At 42.4% G+C, this 16,315-nt stretch overlaps 1 protein-coding gene across 2 annotated transcripts in view; it reads left to right on the top strand.

Moving 5' to 3' along the window:
- tns3 (tensin 3) overlaps positions 1-9,640 on the top strand; it is a 47,040-nt gene extending 37,400 nt beyond the window's left edge. For both annotated transcript variants that reach the window (XM_079875971.1, XM_079875972.1), the window contains exons 17-27: positions 18-95; positions 1,408-1,522; positions 3,270-3,709; positions 3,936-4,067; positions 4,718-4,813; positions 4,926-5,003; positions 6,234-6,311; positions 6,426-6,594; positions 8,512-8,580; positions 8,661-8,690; positions 8,786-9,640. In XM_079875971.1, the coding sequence (XP_079732097.1) occupies positions 18-95; positions 1,408-1,522; positions 3,270-3,709; positions 3,936-4,067; positions 4,718-4,813; positions 4,926-5,003; positions 6,234-6,311; positions 6,426-6,594; positions 8,512-8,580; positions 8,661-8,690; positions 8,786-8,927 (1,427 nt within the window). In that variant the 3' untranslated portion in view covers positions 8,928-9,640. The remainder of the gene's footprint in view (positions 1-17; positions 96-1,407; positions 1,523-3,269; positions 3,710-3,935; positions 4,068-4,717; positions 4,814-4,925; positions 5,004-6,233; positions 6,312-6,425; positions 6,595-8,511; positions 8,581-8,660; positions 8,691-8,785) is intronic.
- Positions 9,641-16,315: the final 6,675 nt, after the last annotated feature.

The raw sequence follows: 16,315 nt of genomic DNA, 5'->3' as shown, positions 1-16,315 counted from the left end.
TGTGTGTGTTGATTCAGGGAAGAGTGTGATGATGAACTATCCTCCGTTCAGACAGACTCTGTCTCCTTCATTCGGATCCTATAGAGCTGAACATGGTAAGTCACACACACACCATACACTCATACACTCACTGCTCACCCCATACAGACAAATACATTATACTTTGAACAAATACATTACACTTGTACTGGTTAATGATATTATAGGCCCCCCTGTAAAGGTATGTGTAGAGTAGTGAGCTACACTGACTCATTGACACACACTGTGAGGAGGGAAGGCTGAAGGGCGGAGATGCACTAGTGTTTTACTCACTGTTAGTGTTTCCAGAGTGAGTCATGACTGAATTAATGCTTTTTAACTTTTCTGAACCGGAGGAAGTACCTTGGAACTTTTTTCTTTAAATGCATTTATTAATATTAATTCATGTTAATCTGAATATTTACTGATGCATTATTAAAATCAAAGTCGTATCTGTTAATATTATTTAATGGATCTGAACTAACATGAACTAACAATGAACAGTTGCATTTTTATTACCTAACGTTCACAAATATTATTTAAATACTGTAAAAAAATGTATTGCTTGTTATTAATATTAGTAAATGCATTAATTCATGTTACAGCCAGTTTAAACAAGCTTTCAAACACAAGCCAACATATGGCTCCGCCCACCCTCACCTCATTGTTCGGGCTGCCAACATATAGCTCCGCCCACCCTCACATCATTGGTCGGGCTGTCAACAGATGGCTCCGCCCACCATCACCTCATTGGTCGGGCTGCCAACATATAGCTCCGCCCACCCTCACCTCATTGGTCGGGCTGCCAACATATAGCTCCGCCCACACTCACCTCATCGGTCGGGCTGCCAACATATAGCTCCGCCCACCTTCACCTCATTGGTCGGGCTGCCAACAGATGGTTCCGCCCACACTCACCTCATTGTTCGGGCTGCCAACATATAGCTCCGCCCACCTTCACCTCATTGGTCGGGCTGCCAACAGATGGTTCCGCCCACACTCACCTCATTGTTCGGGCTGCCAACATATAGCTCCGCCCACCTTCACCTCATTGGTCGGGCTGCCAACAGATGGCTCCGCCCACCCTCACCTCATTGTTCGGGCTGTCAACATATAGCTCCGCCCACCTTCACCTCATTGGTCGGGCTGCCAACAGATGGCTCCACCCACCATCACCTCATTGGTCTGGCTGCCAGCAAATGGCTCAGGGTCGATGGATTGAACAGATTGGTCGGGTCGATGGTGACACTCAAACAGACGATTGTGTGCATGGAGTGACAGATGCAGTGTCACACTGATGCTGCGTGTACAGCTGTGATTCCACTATTGACACACTTCACATTTCACTGTTTTATACTGTATGTAAGCAGTGCACATGTTTTCTTTCAGACACGAGAGAGACTGCAGGGTTTATGGGACACACAGCGTCAGATGAAGCTTCACAGCACAGAGCGTACGTCCAGCCTGCCATCGGGGACATCATGTCCTTCTCCGACAGCTACAGGTACGGTCATCATCATCATCATCATCATCATTCACACGCTATCAACCGCCTGTCTGTTTATTGTGTGTTTGTCTAAAGTAAAAGCTGAGAATAAGATGGTGAGCAAACTGAAACAGTGTGTGTCTTCATGTCCATTACAGTACAGCTGTATTGTAGCCGCAATATTATTCATTATTTATTCTTTCTGACAAACAGCAAAAGAGAATGTGAATTACAGTGCGCACAGTGTTTATTATCCGAGGGCAGAATCCACACCTCAGGACTCACTACTCACGAGTACTTAAACTGCTCTCTTACTCTTACTCTAGTTGTTTTTTGGACAAGGTCTTTTACTCACACTACATTTTTTGGAAAGTAATGGTACTTTTACTTGAGGATATTTTTTTTCTGTACTTTTTACACCCCTGTGAGCCTAATGAAGTTATAACAATATAATGATGTGTACAACAAAATCATATATATTAAACACTACAATATCCCATAAAATAAACAAGAATTGTCCATTTTGATTTCACGTGGACTTTAAATGATTGAGGATCCTTCAGTTCTGCAGAAAACCCTGAAGAAACTGGAGGATTTGTTGGCTTTTAGGTCAGAGTTGCGCTCCATCCAGGCTGTGTTTAGATTTCTCAAATGCTCTCATAAGTTTTATGTTTGTCATGAGTTTTTGTAAAGTCATAATTTTGTTATGTTTGTTTCACTGTTTCTTTCTTTTTTTTCAAAGGTTAAGATTTAATATTTTTCATAATGTGTTTTTTTTTTTGGTGAATTGTGTTACAATTACCACTTACTTTAATTGAGCCATCATAATAATTTCATGACATTAATCGAGCTTTTACTGCCTGAAGAGCCAATTGCAGCTCTGAATGATTTTAAAGGTGACGTATCTATGGTGTCCCCAGAATGTGTGTGTGAAATCTCAGCTCAAAATACACCCAGATCGTTTATTACAGCTTGTCAAATTTGCCCCTTTTTGGGTGTGAGCAAAAACGTGCCATTGTTGTGTGTGTCCCTTTAAATGCAAATGAGCTTTAGCTCCGCCTCCGTTCAGAAGAGGGCGGAGTCTTTACACAAGCTTCAGAAACTCCGGCAATAACAGAACAGGCCAATCTCCCTCATCCAGAATCCCAGTATAACCAGTAGCGAGTGCAGCCTTACGGAGAGACTCAGGAAGAGCTTCTGAATGTTAGTGGAGACATTTCTGTAGTTGTTGTGGAGTTACACTGATCATCTCATCATCATGTTGAACTTCTCCACAAGTGTCCACAGTTCCTGAGGTCTTTATAAGACAGCGGTGACATGTTCTGGTCAATAGTGTTCAGTGCTCGTCTGTGCTCAACCACAGAACAGCTTCAGGCTCTGCTGGATCTTCATCAGTGCGTTAGAACTGGTCTCTGTTGTCGTGTGTGTTCAGCGGCGCTGTGTGTGTAAATGTGCAGATTAAGGGCCGGTAATATTATAATAAGATCCTCCTCATACGTCAGAAGGAGAGCGAGATCTGATCGGCTTATTTTATAACATGCTTGCAGAGAAAGGCTCTCCAGGACACAGTTACTGGGTTTCACTGTTTTTACATTTTCTGGGTTGTTAGAAGCACCGGGTTCCCGATTATAGCACTTAAAAATGGAAAAAAGTCTGATTTTCATGGTATGTCCACTTTAGAGGTGAACACTACGACGAGGTAACAGAATAGCCCCTGCAGTGCTAGTTTTATAGCTAACAATAGTGTGTGTTGTGGTTGATGCAGGTCTCCACAGTCCATCTCTGCTCATCCCTCGGACTCCGTGAGCTTGGCCCCAGTGTCTTCTGTCCCGTCTCAGCACTCTCTCCCTGTGCCGAACGCCCACAGCTCTCCTCTCAGCGGGCCGAGAGCCAGAGCCCTGCAGCAGATGTTCAGCCTGGGCCCGGCGCTGGAGGGACTCGACTGCCAGCCGCCGCCGTTCGACGGAGAGACCTCGCAGGGGTCAGCGTCTACATCTCCCAGCGGCTGCTCCAGTCCTCACAGCAGGAGCTCGCTCAGTGTCCCGTTTCCCAGCGTGCTGCCGGAGCTGCCGACCGGCTCGTCCCCGACTGCTCCGGACCCCCGCGCCGATGCGGCAGAGGTGCTCTCCAGCAAGCAGCTGACCGTGAACTTCGTCCAGGACACCTCCAAATACTGGTACAAGCCAGACATCGCACGAGACCAAGGTACGAGCGAACCCCGTGACCTCTGGCTTGTGTTTCTGACTCTCATCTGACCTCTGGCTTGTGTTTCTGACTCTCATCTGACCTCTGGCTTGTGTTTCTGACTCTCATCTGACCTCTGGCTTGTGTTTCTGACTCTCATCTGACCTCTGGCTTGTGCTTCTGACTCTCATCTGACCTCTGGCTTGTGTTTCTGACTCTCATCTGACCTCTGGCTTGTGATTGACAGCTATAGCGTTGCTGAAGGACACAGAGCCCGGCTCCTTCATCGTTCGGGACAGTCACTCGTTCCGCGGCGCGTACGGCCTGGCCATGAAAGTGTCCACAGCTCCTCCATCGACACTGCAGCAGGGCAAGAGAGGTGAGCAGAGAAACATCACAAACACACACACACACACACACTCCTCCAGAGAGACCCAGCGTTTCCTCGCGCGTCGTTACCTGCTCATGCTGAACATATCGATCTGCTAGTCATGACTGATGTGTGCCGTTTCCATAATATACAACAGTTAAAGTGTAGTGTAGTGTCCAGAGGGGATGTTTGTTTATAATGACCCTACAACTTCAATTAAACCATCAAAATATAAGGAAAATACTTATTATATTTTAACTATTTTAAATATGAGGGAAGAACAAAACACTACTAAACTTGGCTAAGGTATTTATCTGACAAAATTATTTAGCAAAAATCACAAACTACAGCTACAGGTTTTATTTTACTATGCAAAAAAATCATAGGAAAAAAAAGAAACTGTCAGGAGAAAAACATTGACTACAACATAAGTTTGTTGGTTCGCTTTTGTTTTGCACTTTCATAATTTCTGGCCAAAAAATCGCACAATTTGGAAAGTTTCATTACATTATCACAAATAAAACAGTCGACTCCAAGCACAGCTATGCAATGTGCTTACAAAATCAAAAAAAATAATAATATTTGAGTAAATGGTGAAGATGTCAGTATTCCTCAGCCCGCCGTCACTCTGGGTCATACTGATGTGTGTGATGTTTCAGGAGCCGACCCGTCCAGCGAGCTGGTGCGGCACTTCCTCATCGAGTGCACCCCGAGGGGCGTTCGGCTCAAGGGATGCCCCAATGAACCCTACTTCGGTGAGTCTACCAAACCTGCCACAGATGGGCATAATCACATATATATACACGAGTACTGCTCACATCAGCTGTGTGTGTGTGTGTGTGTGTGTGTGTGTGTGCTACTCTTCAGGCAGTCTGACGGCTCTGGTCTGTCAGCACTCCATCACTCCTCTGGCTCTTCCATGCCAACTCATCATACCTGACAGAGGTACAGCAGGACAACTTTATTTATATGTTATTCAATTTGAACTAAATTTGACTTTGTTAGACACCAGGGGCCACTTGTTAGACACCAGGGGCCACTTGTTAGACACCAGGGGCCACTCTTGGGAGCCCTCAAACACCTCTGACGAAACTCAGAAAAGGCCAATGAAATTGGTGTGTGGAATTTGCATGCCTGGACACTCCCCGGATATTCTGAATACGTCAGAGGTGTTTGGGGCTCCAAGGAGTCGAAGCGAGTGACAGAAAGGGAAACAAAGCTTTCAGAACATTGAACCAATTGTTTCACAAAGCAATTCCCAGTTTTGAAGCATTGAAACTCCACAGGCTGGCGACCTCTGCTGGTCAGAACAGTGTAAATGCAGCTCAGAAACACATTTAACACCTCTTACAAACCAATGGAAAATAGTTAGTTGACAGTGTAATCTACTAAACGCAATGAACAAAATCATCCTATACCATAAAATATAAAGTGTCTGTATAATGTTCTTTTATTAAATTGTAGGGCTTCTTTTGTTTGTTTTGTGGAGAGCTTGATTAATCAGCCCAATAAGAGAGTAATAACTACAACTCTTCCATGAGTGATGAGTGAAATTATCCAAGATCAGGTCAAAATCACAAACATGCAATTCTGAGAAAAAAAGTGAATTTCAAGTATATTTCTCACAATTGCGACTTTATATCACGCAATTCTGACTTTATAACCTGCAATTACGACTTTATATCACGCAATTCTGACTATAACCTGCAATTACGACTTTATATCACGCAATTCTGACTATAACCTGCAATTACGACTTTATATCACGTAATTCTGAGATAAACAGTCAGAATTGTGAGATTAAAAAGTCGCAATTACCTTTTTTAATTTTCACTCTGTGGCGGAAACAAGCTTCCATAGTGGAGAGCTTGATTAATCAGCCCAATAAGAGAGTAATAACTACAACTCTTCCATTTTATTATACAAATGTGTAATTAAATGTCTACAAAGGGAAAAAATGATCCAAGATCAGGTCAAAATCACATATTGACACTGGTTCATTGGTTCACAGAGATCATCGCCTCTTACCGGCGAACCAAGCCTTGTTCACTGAAATCACATGACTTTGGCAGTTTATACACTGGTTTATACACAGATGATTTGCAAAGGTTTTGAAGCTCCTCAAAGCACCCATCGCTGCTCTAGGTTAATCACATGAGTGTTGTGTCTCTTCAGATCCTCTAGAGGAGGCTGCTAGTGCATCTTCACAGTCCATTACCAATTCTGCAGCTGAACTCTTGAAACAAGGAGCAGGTGAGTCCAAAACACGATATTCAGCACAATGACTGAGCGATAACCGCATGGATCAGCGACGAGTCCTCGTGACTGCTGAAGTCTCAGATCGCGTGTGTGATGTGTGTTCCCCAGCCTGTAACGTGTGGTTCCTGGGCTCGGTGGAGATGGAGTCTCTGACGGGGTATCAGGCGGTGCAGAAGGCCACCAGCGAGATCCTGAACACACACTCGCTCCCGGCCTCCACCGTAGTGCACTTCAAAGTGTCCTCGCAGGGAATCACGCTCACCGACAACCGGAGAAAGTAACTCGCTCTTACCTTACCTTACATCAAACATTACCTTGCACTCATGCCTGTTATTCAAAGAGATTTGCTTTCGAGCTGCAGTCAAACCAAAGTTTATTCAGACACCTTCAACATTTCTCACAGTATCACAGTTTATTCACTATAGTTTAGAAAATGGTGATGACAAGAACTCAGCTGATATTTGACTGGTTTTGTCCGTCCTTCTGTTAGACTGTCTCACACATGAATTATGTTGAATATCTGTCAGCTGTTAAATTTAACTACACAATTAGATAATACCAGTTTAGCTCAACCAATCACCAAGCAATGCTTCATTGTGTTCAGTCTGTGTGTAAAAAGAGCATTAGCAATTAAAGAAAACACACTTCAGCAAAACATGATCAGCTCAAAGTGTCCCAATCAGTTTTGCTCCCAAATCTGTATAAATGTCACTGGTAGTCACTGTATGAAGTTGTTTTGGATATAAAATGTCACAGTTTACTTTATTTTGCTCTCCTCACTTACAGAAATGAACTATAGTGTCCTGCACACACTAGTAAAAAATTGTATCTGGTGTCTGAATAATGTTTGGTTTGACTATATACGTTTTTCCAGTTCATGCATTCCCTGGGAAACGAACACACAACCTTTGTGTTCTTAATTTCTTAATGTGTGTGTAGTTGAGCATCAGTTTCTTCAGCCGTTGCACCACTTCTCATGGTTTAAGAGGAGTGTGAAAACAGAAGTAAAGTGGGGAGTTTACAGCAGTTTGAGAAGGACATATAAATAAACAATTTCGTGTTGCTGTTTCATGTCAAATATTTGATTCATGTCTGATTATGCTAAATCATTATTCTGTTGCATGCATCATTTAGCATGGTCTTGATGGACGGGTGTCGATCACTGTGGCATACAGCGTTCAGGCGTGGCCCTCTGATCTTCAGCACACAGTGTTGAGCAGTACAGTAGCGTAACACTCGCCGTGTTTCCATTACAGATGTGCGCACAACTTCTGCGATATTTTCTAAATGACGATAAAAACTACCGCGAAATGACGGTGTTTCCATTAACCGACGTTATGTGGCTAAAACTACATTTTTTCCTCTCACGATAAGCCATTCCAAACATCATGGCATCGGATGTTGGTAGGTTTACGTATATTACAGTCAACCCACTAACCATTATGATTACTGGAAGGAGAGGTAGGTGTATTTTCCAACATTAATGGTCAGGAAAGAGTCTTACACTTGTGAGTGGCATTTATGAGGAGTTTCTCCCTCATTTCTGCTTCAAGCTCTTGATAAATTATGGCATTTCTTTGTAGTTTAGAATCCAATATTCCGTAATACTTTTGTCTTTTATGAGTTTAATGAAGAACTCTGTCTCGTCTTCTGTCCAAACACACCGCTCCATCTACGTCATGTGACCTGTGAACGCACAACATCTGTTTCCATTGCAGTTTTGCGAAATATTCCTTTATCGAATTGCCTGCAACACCACCTCATGCGAGTGTAACATTTTGTTTTGTGATTTATGTGAGTTTTTGCTAAATTGACGTGTTTCCATTAGGTGTATTTTCAATTTCAATTTCAATTTGCACAATTTAAAGGGTAATGGAAGTGTGGCTACTGTCTCCAAAACAGACATTTAGATGCGTAGTTCCTGAAGTCGCTGTGGTTTGCGAGGGCTTCAGCACTTGTGAATAATTTAGATTAGATTTACATTACATTTATGCATTTGGCAGCAACTTACATAGCATTTACACACATTTACATTTTTATCAGTTCTTGCTTTCCCTGGGAATCGAACCCATGACCTTGGCGTTGCAAGCGCCAGCGCTCCACTGTTAGAGCTACAGGAAAGTTTAATATTCATGGAGCTGATATGAAATATAAAAAATATTCATGGAGCTGATGAAACCTGTTGTCTTTCTAGACTGTTCTTCAGAAGACACTATGCTGTCGGCACAGTCATATTCTGTGCGCTGGACCCTCAGGACCGGAAGTGAGTCCCTTCTGCACTTTCATGCACTTCATCTTGAGTTTCTATAGGCATTTTCACTGTTTCTCCGTGTTCATTCACAGGTGGAGACGAGACGGCTGCAGCTCAGCGAAGTGAGTACGACTGTGTTTCAGGTGTTGCCCAGAACGGGTCAGGTATCCTTCATCATGTTAACAGGAGTAACAGCTCTCTCCCCCCCCCCCGGCAGGGTCTTTGGGTTCGTGGCCCGGAAGGCGGGCAGTGGCATGGAGAACGAGTGTCATGTGTTCGCGGAGCACGACCCCGAGCAGCCCGCCAGCGCCATCGTCAACTTCGTCTCCAGAGTCATGATTGGCTCACAGAGGGTGTGATGTCATGAAGAGGGCGTGGCCTGTCGAGACTAGTGCTGATCAACAGATTTCCTCCAATGAGCTGAAAGACCGTTTTTGATCACATGACCAACCTTCTGTAATGAAACATGTACATTGTTTTGTATATTTTTGTATTGAAAGTGTATGTATCGTGGACACAGACTCAAAGGAATTATTCTTACTGAAAATAAATCTCAATATATGCGTGTATGAGCTTTTTAAAATTATTTTTTAGTTTTCTGTGATTTAATGTATTCTACTACTGATGACATAAACCAAAAACGTCTTTATAATGTCATTGCTTTTTAGATGTCTATATATTTAGTATTTTATCATATTTTTTACTCGTAAATCTCCATTTGCCAAGTTTTCTAGAGAAAAAAAAATCAGAACTGTTTATATTTCATATATAAAAGAAATGTTATGCATATAAAATGTTTTAAAATGTCTCTAGTTTCTCAGTGCAAGTCTTTGGTAATGTCCTCAGTGCTGACAGAGTCAGTCCTCACATCTTCTGCTTCTGTGATTGTGAACTTACAGCTCTAAGATATACGTGTATCTTATCGTTTCTTCTTATATAAACTGATGGCAGTTATGTGATGTACAGCAATATCTATATTAAGTTTGTTGAGATTTGGGCTTGGCTTTATGACTTGTATTCTTCTGTGGATTAATGGACTGTTACACATTAACAGAACTGAGCCGGTGAGCGGCTGTCACATGTAAAGCCTGTTTCAGTCTGTTATGATATACATGTGCTGACTACATGTACACACTACAGTGAGACACACACTACTTTTAAGGGCTCTGATTATTTATACTTGATCTTGTTGAAGTCACTGGTGATTTTCACAACCACACACACACACACTCAATCTCAGCATACTGAACAGAAATAAATGGAAGATTTGTGTTGTGTTTTCAGTACTGAATGTCTGTTCATGTACTTCATCTGTGTCCTTCCATGGCAATCCTTTTACAATGTGGTCAATTCTATGTAGCAGTGACCGTCAACGCTATTTAGTTTAGGCTATTTTAAGTCCTATTTAAAAAAAAAAAAATCATTTTCCACATTCTCTTTTTTTTTGTTAACTAACTAAATTTGTAAATTAATGATTTAATTCATATAATGAAACCAGTTTAAAGTGGTTACGGGAACTTTAACATTATTTCTGCTATACGAGACACACCTGACGGGCTTTTGTGCTGCTAATCGCCAGAAGAACTGCTTGCTAGCGTGTTGAGTAACCCTTTGATAATCTAACATATAATAACATGTTTATAAGCCGTTCTACGCATATAATACCAAAGTGATGTTTATTTATAATGACGCTATTATTGTGAGTTGGCTGACAGTGCTAGCATTAGCTCTAACCTTAATTAAACACAGCTAATCAATGTCTCCAGGACCACCAAAAGCTTCCAGGAGTTCTGGAGCAACACCGCAGGACACCAGCTAAACTAACCAGTGTGAAGGCTTCATTTTATAATACATTCATAAACGGTTCGTATTGCTTCGCCTGTAGCCAGAATATGACATGCTTTTTTCCCACCACAGAAGCAATCTATTAATCGACAGTAATGATCATTATTACCATACCAGGAGCAATAATCAACCATAATGATTTTGTGACGATATTAGAGCTTCACTCTCTAATGATTTGTTGTTGTTGTTTTATTTGCATCATGCATTCTTTATGTAAATACATGTACAGAACAGCATTAAATAGTCTGTAAATAAGCATAAATTCCATGTCAGATGCAACTTCTGTTCCACCTTTGCAGATGGCTAAAGGTAAAGATAAAGGTAAAGATGGCTTTAGTTGATGTTGATAGAAACTGGATTGGTAACAGTGTATTGTTTTGTGAAAATGTTTTTGTTTTGTTTTTTAGTTTAATGAAATGCAAGCACTGCGAGTGCATCTGATGGAGAGATTGAAGAGTACATCCATCGCTTCGGACAGAGAACGGGAAGAAGAGCAGGACCAGACTTACCGTTCCTGTTCTCAGTCTGGGGAAGCACATGTAATGGGGAACTCATGGGTGTGGGGGTCACTGATCTGTATAATGACTGGATAGCTCATGACGTTCTGCCAGCAGGCAGTGAAGCCACCGGAAGTGTTCGAGCGGCCATCTTACAATTCCCTACCAGCAGAGGGCTCCAACGGCCGCTATACACGGTTTCAACGGCAACAACATAACAAACGTTACTGCGCATGCACACTTTTGTGGCCCAAACTTAACTTACGGTAGAATCAATAACAACAGAGTTCATCTGAAGAAACAAGCAAATTACATTAGCTAGCAAGAATGTCTAGTCAGTATTATTTGGGACTACCAATAGAAGAAAAGAGCCGTTACTTGGCCAAACTTAAATGTGACAACGTTACACTACCAGACCCGTTCAACACAATTTTGAGGCAAACTTTTTTTTTCTACAGACCTGTCTGATTTACCGGAGGTCAGTCAGGTAAATATCTTTGAATACTTAGTCGAGGAGGAATGTGTGTACAACACAAGGAAGGCGTTCAAGGCATATCGCAGCTTGGATGCCTTTAACTATTTTCATTCCGGAAAAGTTAAAAACATTCTAACACACACGGATGGAAAAACCTGTGTCGTTTACGGGGAAATCGAGGCGGGTCAGACGCTTTCAAAGAGCTACTCCGCCTGGATCATTGCGAAGAAGTCCGGCGAAGTCCAGAGTGGGCACTGCACCTGCGTGGCAGGGTAAGTATGGCTGGCTAGCTAACGTTACATTTTACAATAGCATTTAGATACACTTTTTTAATACTTGCATTTATCCCGTTGATAAAATGTCTATCTGGATCTATGCAGCAATGGAGAGGTGTGTAGCCATGTGGGTACGGTTTTGGTGGACTCCAGAGTGGCCCATCTGTCACTTCAAAACCAAGAGTTTGGTCACGGGTGACTGAAAAGGGGAGCATTTTAACAATTATTGTATTCAACAATTATATCCTAGTATTTTCAAATATCAGTGTACAATCGGTGGTATTTTGTACAACACTACATATGCCAATTTTTTTTATTATCATGTATATTTATGTATTATGTACATTTCAAATATCCTTTCAGGCTGATCGACAACCAGTAGCTCAGTGTGATTTCTTGAAACCTGGCAAGAAGATCAAGCTACAAGCTCCCCTCTGCCTCCCCCCACTAAATCCAGATGGGTCACCGAAAAAGCTTTTTAAAGCCCTGAAAGTAAGTTATAGTTCATATATCTCTAACAAATCAACTAGTCTAATGTAAACAATTCAGTACTATATATATATATATAAAGGATTATTAGGAACACCTGTTCAATTTCTCATTAATGCAATTATCTAATCAACCAATCACATGGCAGTTGCTTCAATGCATTTAGGGGTGTGGTCCTGGTCAAGACAATCTCCTGAACTCCAAACTGAATGTCAGAATGGGAAAGAAAGGTGATTTAAGCAATTTTGAGCGTGGCATGGTTGTTGGTGCCAGACGGGCCGGTCTGAGTATTTCACAATCTGCTCAGTTACTGGGATTTTCATGCACAACCATTTCTAGGGTTTACAAAGAATGGTGTGAAAAGGGAAAAACATCCAGTATGCGGCAGTCCTGTGGGCGAAAATGCCTTGTTGATGCTAGAGGTCAGAGGAGAATGGGCCGACTGATTCAAGCTGATAGAAGAGCAACTTTGACTGAAATAACCACTCGTTACAACCGAGGTATGCAGCAAAGCATTTGTGAAGCCACAACACGCACAACCTTGAGGCGGATGGGCTACAACAGCAGAAGACCCCACCGGGTACCACTCATCTCCACTACAAATAGGAAAAAGAGGCTACAATTTGCACGAGCTCACCAAAATTGGACAGTTGAAGACTGGAAAAATGTTGCCTGGTCTGATGAGTCTGTTCTGTTGAGACATTCAGATGGTAGAGTCAGAATTTGGCGTAAACCGAATGAGAACATGGATCCATCATGCCTTGTTACCACTGTGCAGGCTGGTGCTGGTGGTGTAATGGTGTGGGGGATGTTTTCTTGGCACACTTTAGGCCCCTTAGTGCCAATTGGGCATCGTTTAAATGCCACGGCCTACCTGAGCATTGTTTCTGACCATGTCCATCCCTTTATGACCACCATGTACCCATCCTCTGATGGCTACTTCCAGCAGGATAATGCACCATGTCACAAAGCTCGAATCATTTCAAATTGGTTTCTTGAACATGACAGTGAGTTCACTGTACTAAAATGGCCCCCACAGTCACCAGATCTCAACCCAATAGAGCATCTTTGGGATGTGGTGGAACGGGAGCTTCGTGCCCTGGATGTGCATCCCACAAATCTCCATTAACTGCAAGATGCTATCCTATAAATATGGGCCAACATTTCTAAAGAATGCTTTCAGCACCTTGTTGAATCAATGCCACGTAGAATTAAGGCAGTTCTGAAGGCGAAAGGGGGTCAAACACAGTATTAGTATGGTGTTCCTAATAATCCTTTAGGTGAGTGTATATATATATATATAGGTAAGGTCTTTTCACCATTTATTTTAGGAAGTTGTGCCAGGCTGTGCTCTCTTTTCCGTCATGTGAGACAGACACAGCCTCTGAGTCAGCTAGTCAGGATTTCACCAGCAGTCAGGGAGAGCAGGATGCTCAGGGAGAGGAACTCAGCGTGTTCAGCAGCTTAGCTCAGCCCCACAGTGAGCATGGTAGTGCTCTGAGCTGTCCAAAGTGCACAACATTTTATGAGGCCTTCATTAAACTGAACCCAGATCAAGTGGTGGAACTAGAGAGAAACACTAGAAAACAGAGCATAGAACCACTCTGGTATGATGCGCGCAAGCTACACATAACAGCAAGCACAGCCAGCAAGGTGCCTCAGCGTGAGACAACTGACCCGGCTAAGTTTCTCACTGAACACCTCTACCCAAAGTTCCAGGGGAATGTGGCCACAAGGTATGGGAAAGAAAGCGAGGCACTTGCTAAGGGGTAGATTAGGGAGAAGGGCTGCATAGTGATGGACAAAGGGTTGTGTGTGCAGGAGACCCATGGCTGGCAGCAAGCCCTGATGGTATCATTGATGACAAGCTGCTGTAAAATGCCCTATCACACTCATTGCTTGCACATCCCTTAATGATGCACTCACTGGCACAAACCAAGACATCAGAGTGGAGGGCGGGCAGTACATTGTGAACCCTAAAGGCCCCAGAGGTTACAGGCAGATACAGTTAGGGATGCACTGTCTCGGGTTGAAAACATCCTGTCTGGTTATTTGGACCCCAGTACAGCACCTGGAACTTGATGTGCCTTATGACAATGCTTTTGTCTCCACATATATGCAAAGGCTACGTAGCTTTTACTTTAAACACATGCTGCCAAAAGTTGTGGATGCATTTGTAGAGGGAAGACTGCAGTTGAGTGACAGCTACATGAAAACTGTCTCAAAATAAAAAAAAATAAAAAAAATCTGAAATCAGTTTTACAAGAAAACTTTTTTTTCTTAAAGCATAGATTGTTCCTGCCTTTTTGAGCACCAAGCTTTTTCACTTTTTACATCAAACACAAATACATTAAAAACGGAAATCGTAGTCTACAGTACTTTATTCATTAGTCAATAAATCAGTTAATCAATAGTTGTTGGTGTTCATTACTGAATATATCATTTCATTTTATAATTACAATCCATGTGAAACATTGTGATACAAGTTCAGCACTACAAATATCATAATGCATGTGTTTGGTATTTTAATATATTTAATAAAAAAAAAAAAAGTAATCCCCTAGGTAAAAGTATCAAATTAAAGGGTTTGTTCACCCAAAAATGAAAATTTTGCAGCACAAACAATTAATATTTTATCTATTGTGCAAAGACTGTTATCATTTCTCCGTTTGGCCATACTGACTGGCAGGGTGTTCCGCAGAATTCTGAATGTCTTCAGTTTTCCTATGGCCCTTTCCATGTGGATTCTCACTCAGGACATTTTTCTAGAGTGTATCACCTCTGATCCTGTCAATCGTTTTCTTCCCTTTGTAGATGCTGGTACATGAAGACTGTTGTGTATTGCATTCTAAGAGTTGCCTGTTTTGTCCTTACGACACTCCGTACTGGTTCCTTGTTGTATTGTACATGCGCAGAACAACGGTGTGTGTGTGTCACCTGTATAGTGAACGAGTCAGTAAAAGCTGCCATGTGAAAATGATCGTGTCAGTGTCATCACTCAAGCGTGCGCTCATTGTTTAACAATGTAACAAAACTGGCGACGAGGATAAACATTCTCTTCTCTCTCCGCGATACTTGTAAAAGTACGTGCTATTCGGAGGACATCGGCTCGTTAACCGCGACGCCGTCCGTCATCGGAAGCTAACAGACAAAACGAGTGCGTCAGTGCGAAGCTTGTCGCGTGGGGGAAATTTCTCGCTTGTCGCGTGGGGGAAAAAGGAACGACAGCTGCACATCACGAAGACGACGCAAAACGGCACGGGAGGGAAAAGAGACAGCCACAAAAGAAGAGTGAGTGGTAAAGTACACTGACAAACAGACCAAAATGGCGGGTCTAGTGGGGCAAATCGGACCATATGATGAAACTGTTGAGCAGTGGAGCTCGTAAACAGAGCGGTTTGATTATTTTGTCAAAGCTAATGGGATAACAGATGAGGTTCTAGTACCAACTTTTCTCAGTGTAATGGGCAGTAAGACATATAATCTAGTGCGTAGCCTGGTCCAGCCCAATAAGCCAGGTGATAGCTCATTCAAGGACATTGTAACAATGCTCCAGGAACATTATGCACCAAAACCTCTCATCATCGCTGAAAGATTCCGCTTTCATAAACGCAATCAGCTAGAGGGAGAATCGGTTGCACAATTTGTTGCTGTACTGAAGCGTCTGTCAGAACACTGTGAGTTCGGCACAACACTGAGTGACACAGATTTGTAAGAGACAGATTTGTGTGTGGATTGCGTAGTGAGACCATTCAAAAGCGACTCCTATGCGAAAGTAATCTAACTCTAGAGCGAGCGATGGAAAACAGTGTATCCATGGAAATGGCTGCAAAAGAGGCACAAGAGTTAAGCACATCCAGTCAAGTCCACAAAGTGTACAGTGAAAGAATGAAACATGATGGTAAAAAAGCCTGTCACCATTGTGGAAAGAGTGGTCATCTGGCACAGGAATGCTGGTTCAAAGACAAAGACTGTAGAAACTGTGGAAAAAAAGGGCATATTGAACGTGTATGCCAAAACAAAAAGCAAAAGGAGAAAGTAAATTCAGCTAAACCTGTGGAGTTTAAGAAAAGCTATGTCAGAAAATTCAAAAAGAAAAACATAAATCAGGTGGAATATACAGGTAACCAACAAGAGGATGAATCTGATGAAAATGAATACTCACA

The sequence above is a fragment of the Squalius cephalus genome, assembly GCF_949319135.1.
Source record: "Squalius cephalus genome assembly, chromosome: 7".
Lineage (NCBI taxonomy): Eukaryota > Metazoa > Chordata > Actinopteri > Cypriniformes > Leuciscidae > Squalius > Squalius cephalus.
Note: the sequence above shows the minus strand (reverse complement) of the source record. Positions and strands in the feature narration are given on the sequence as shown.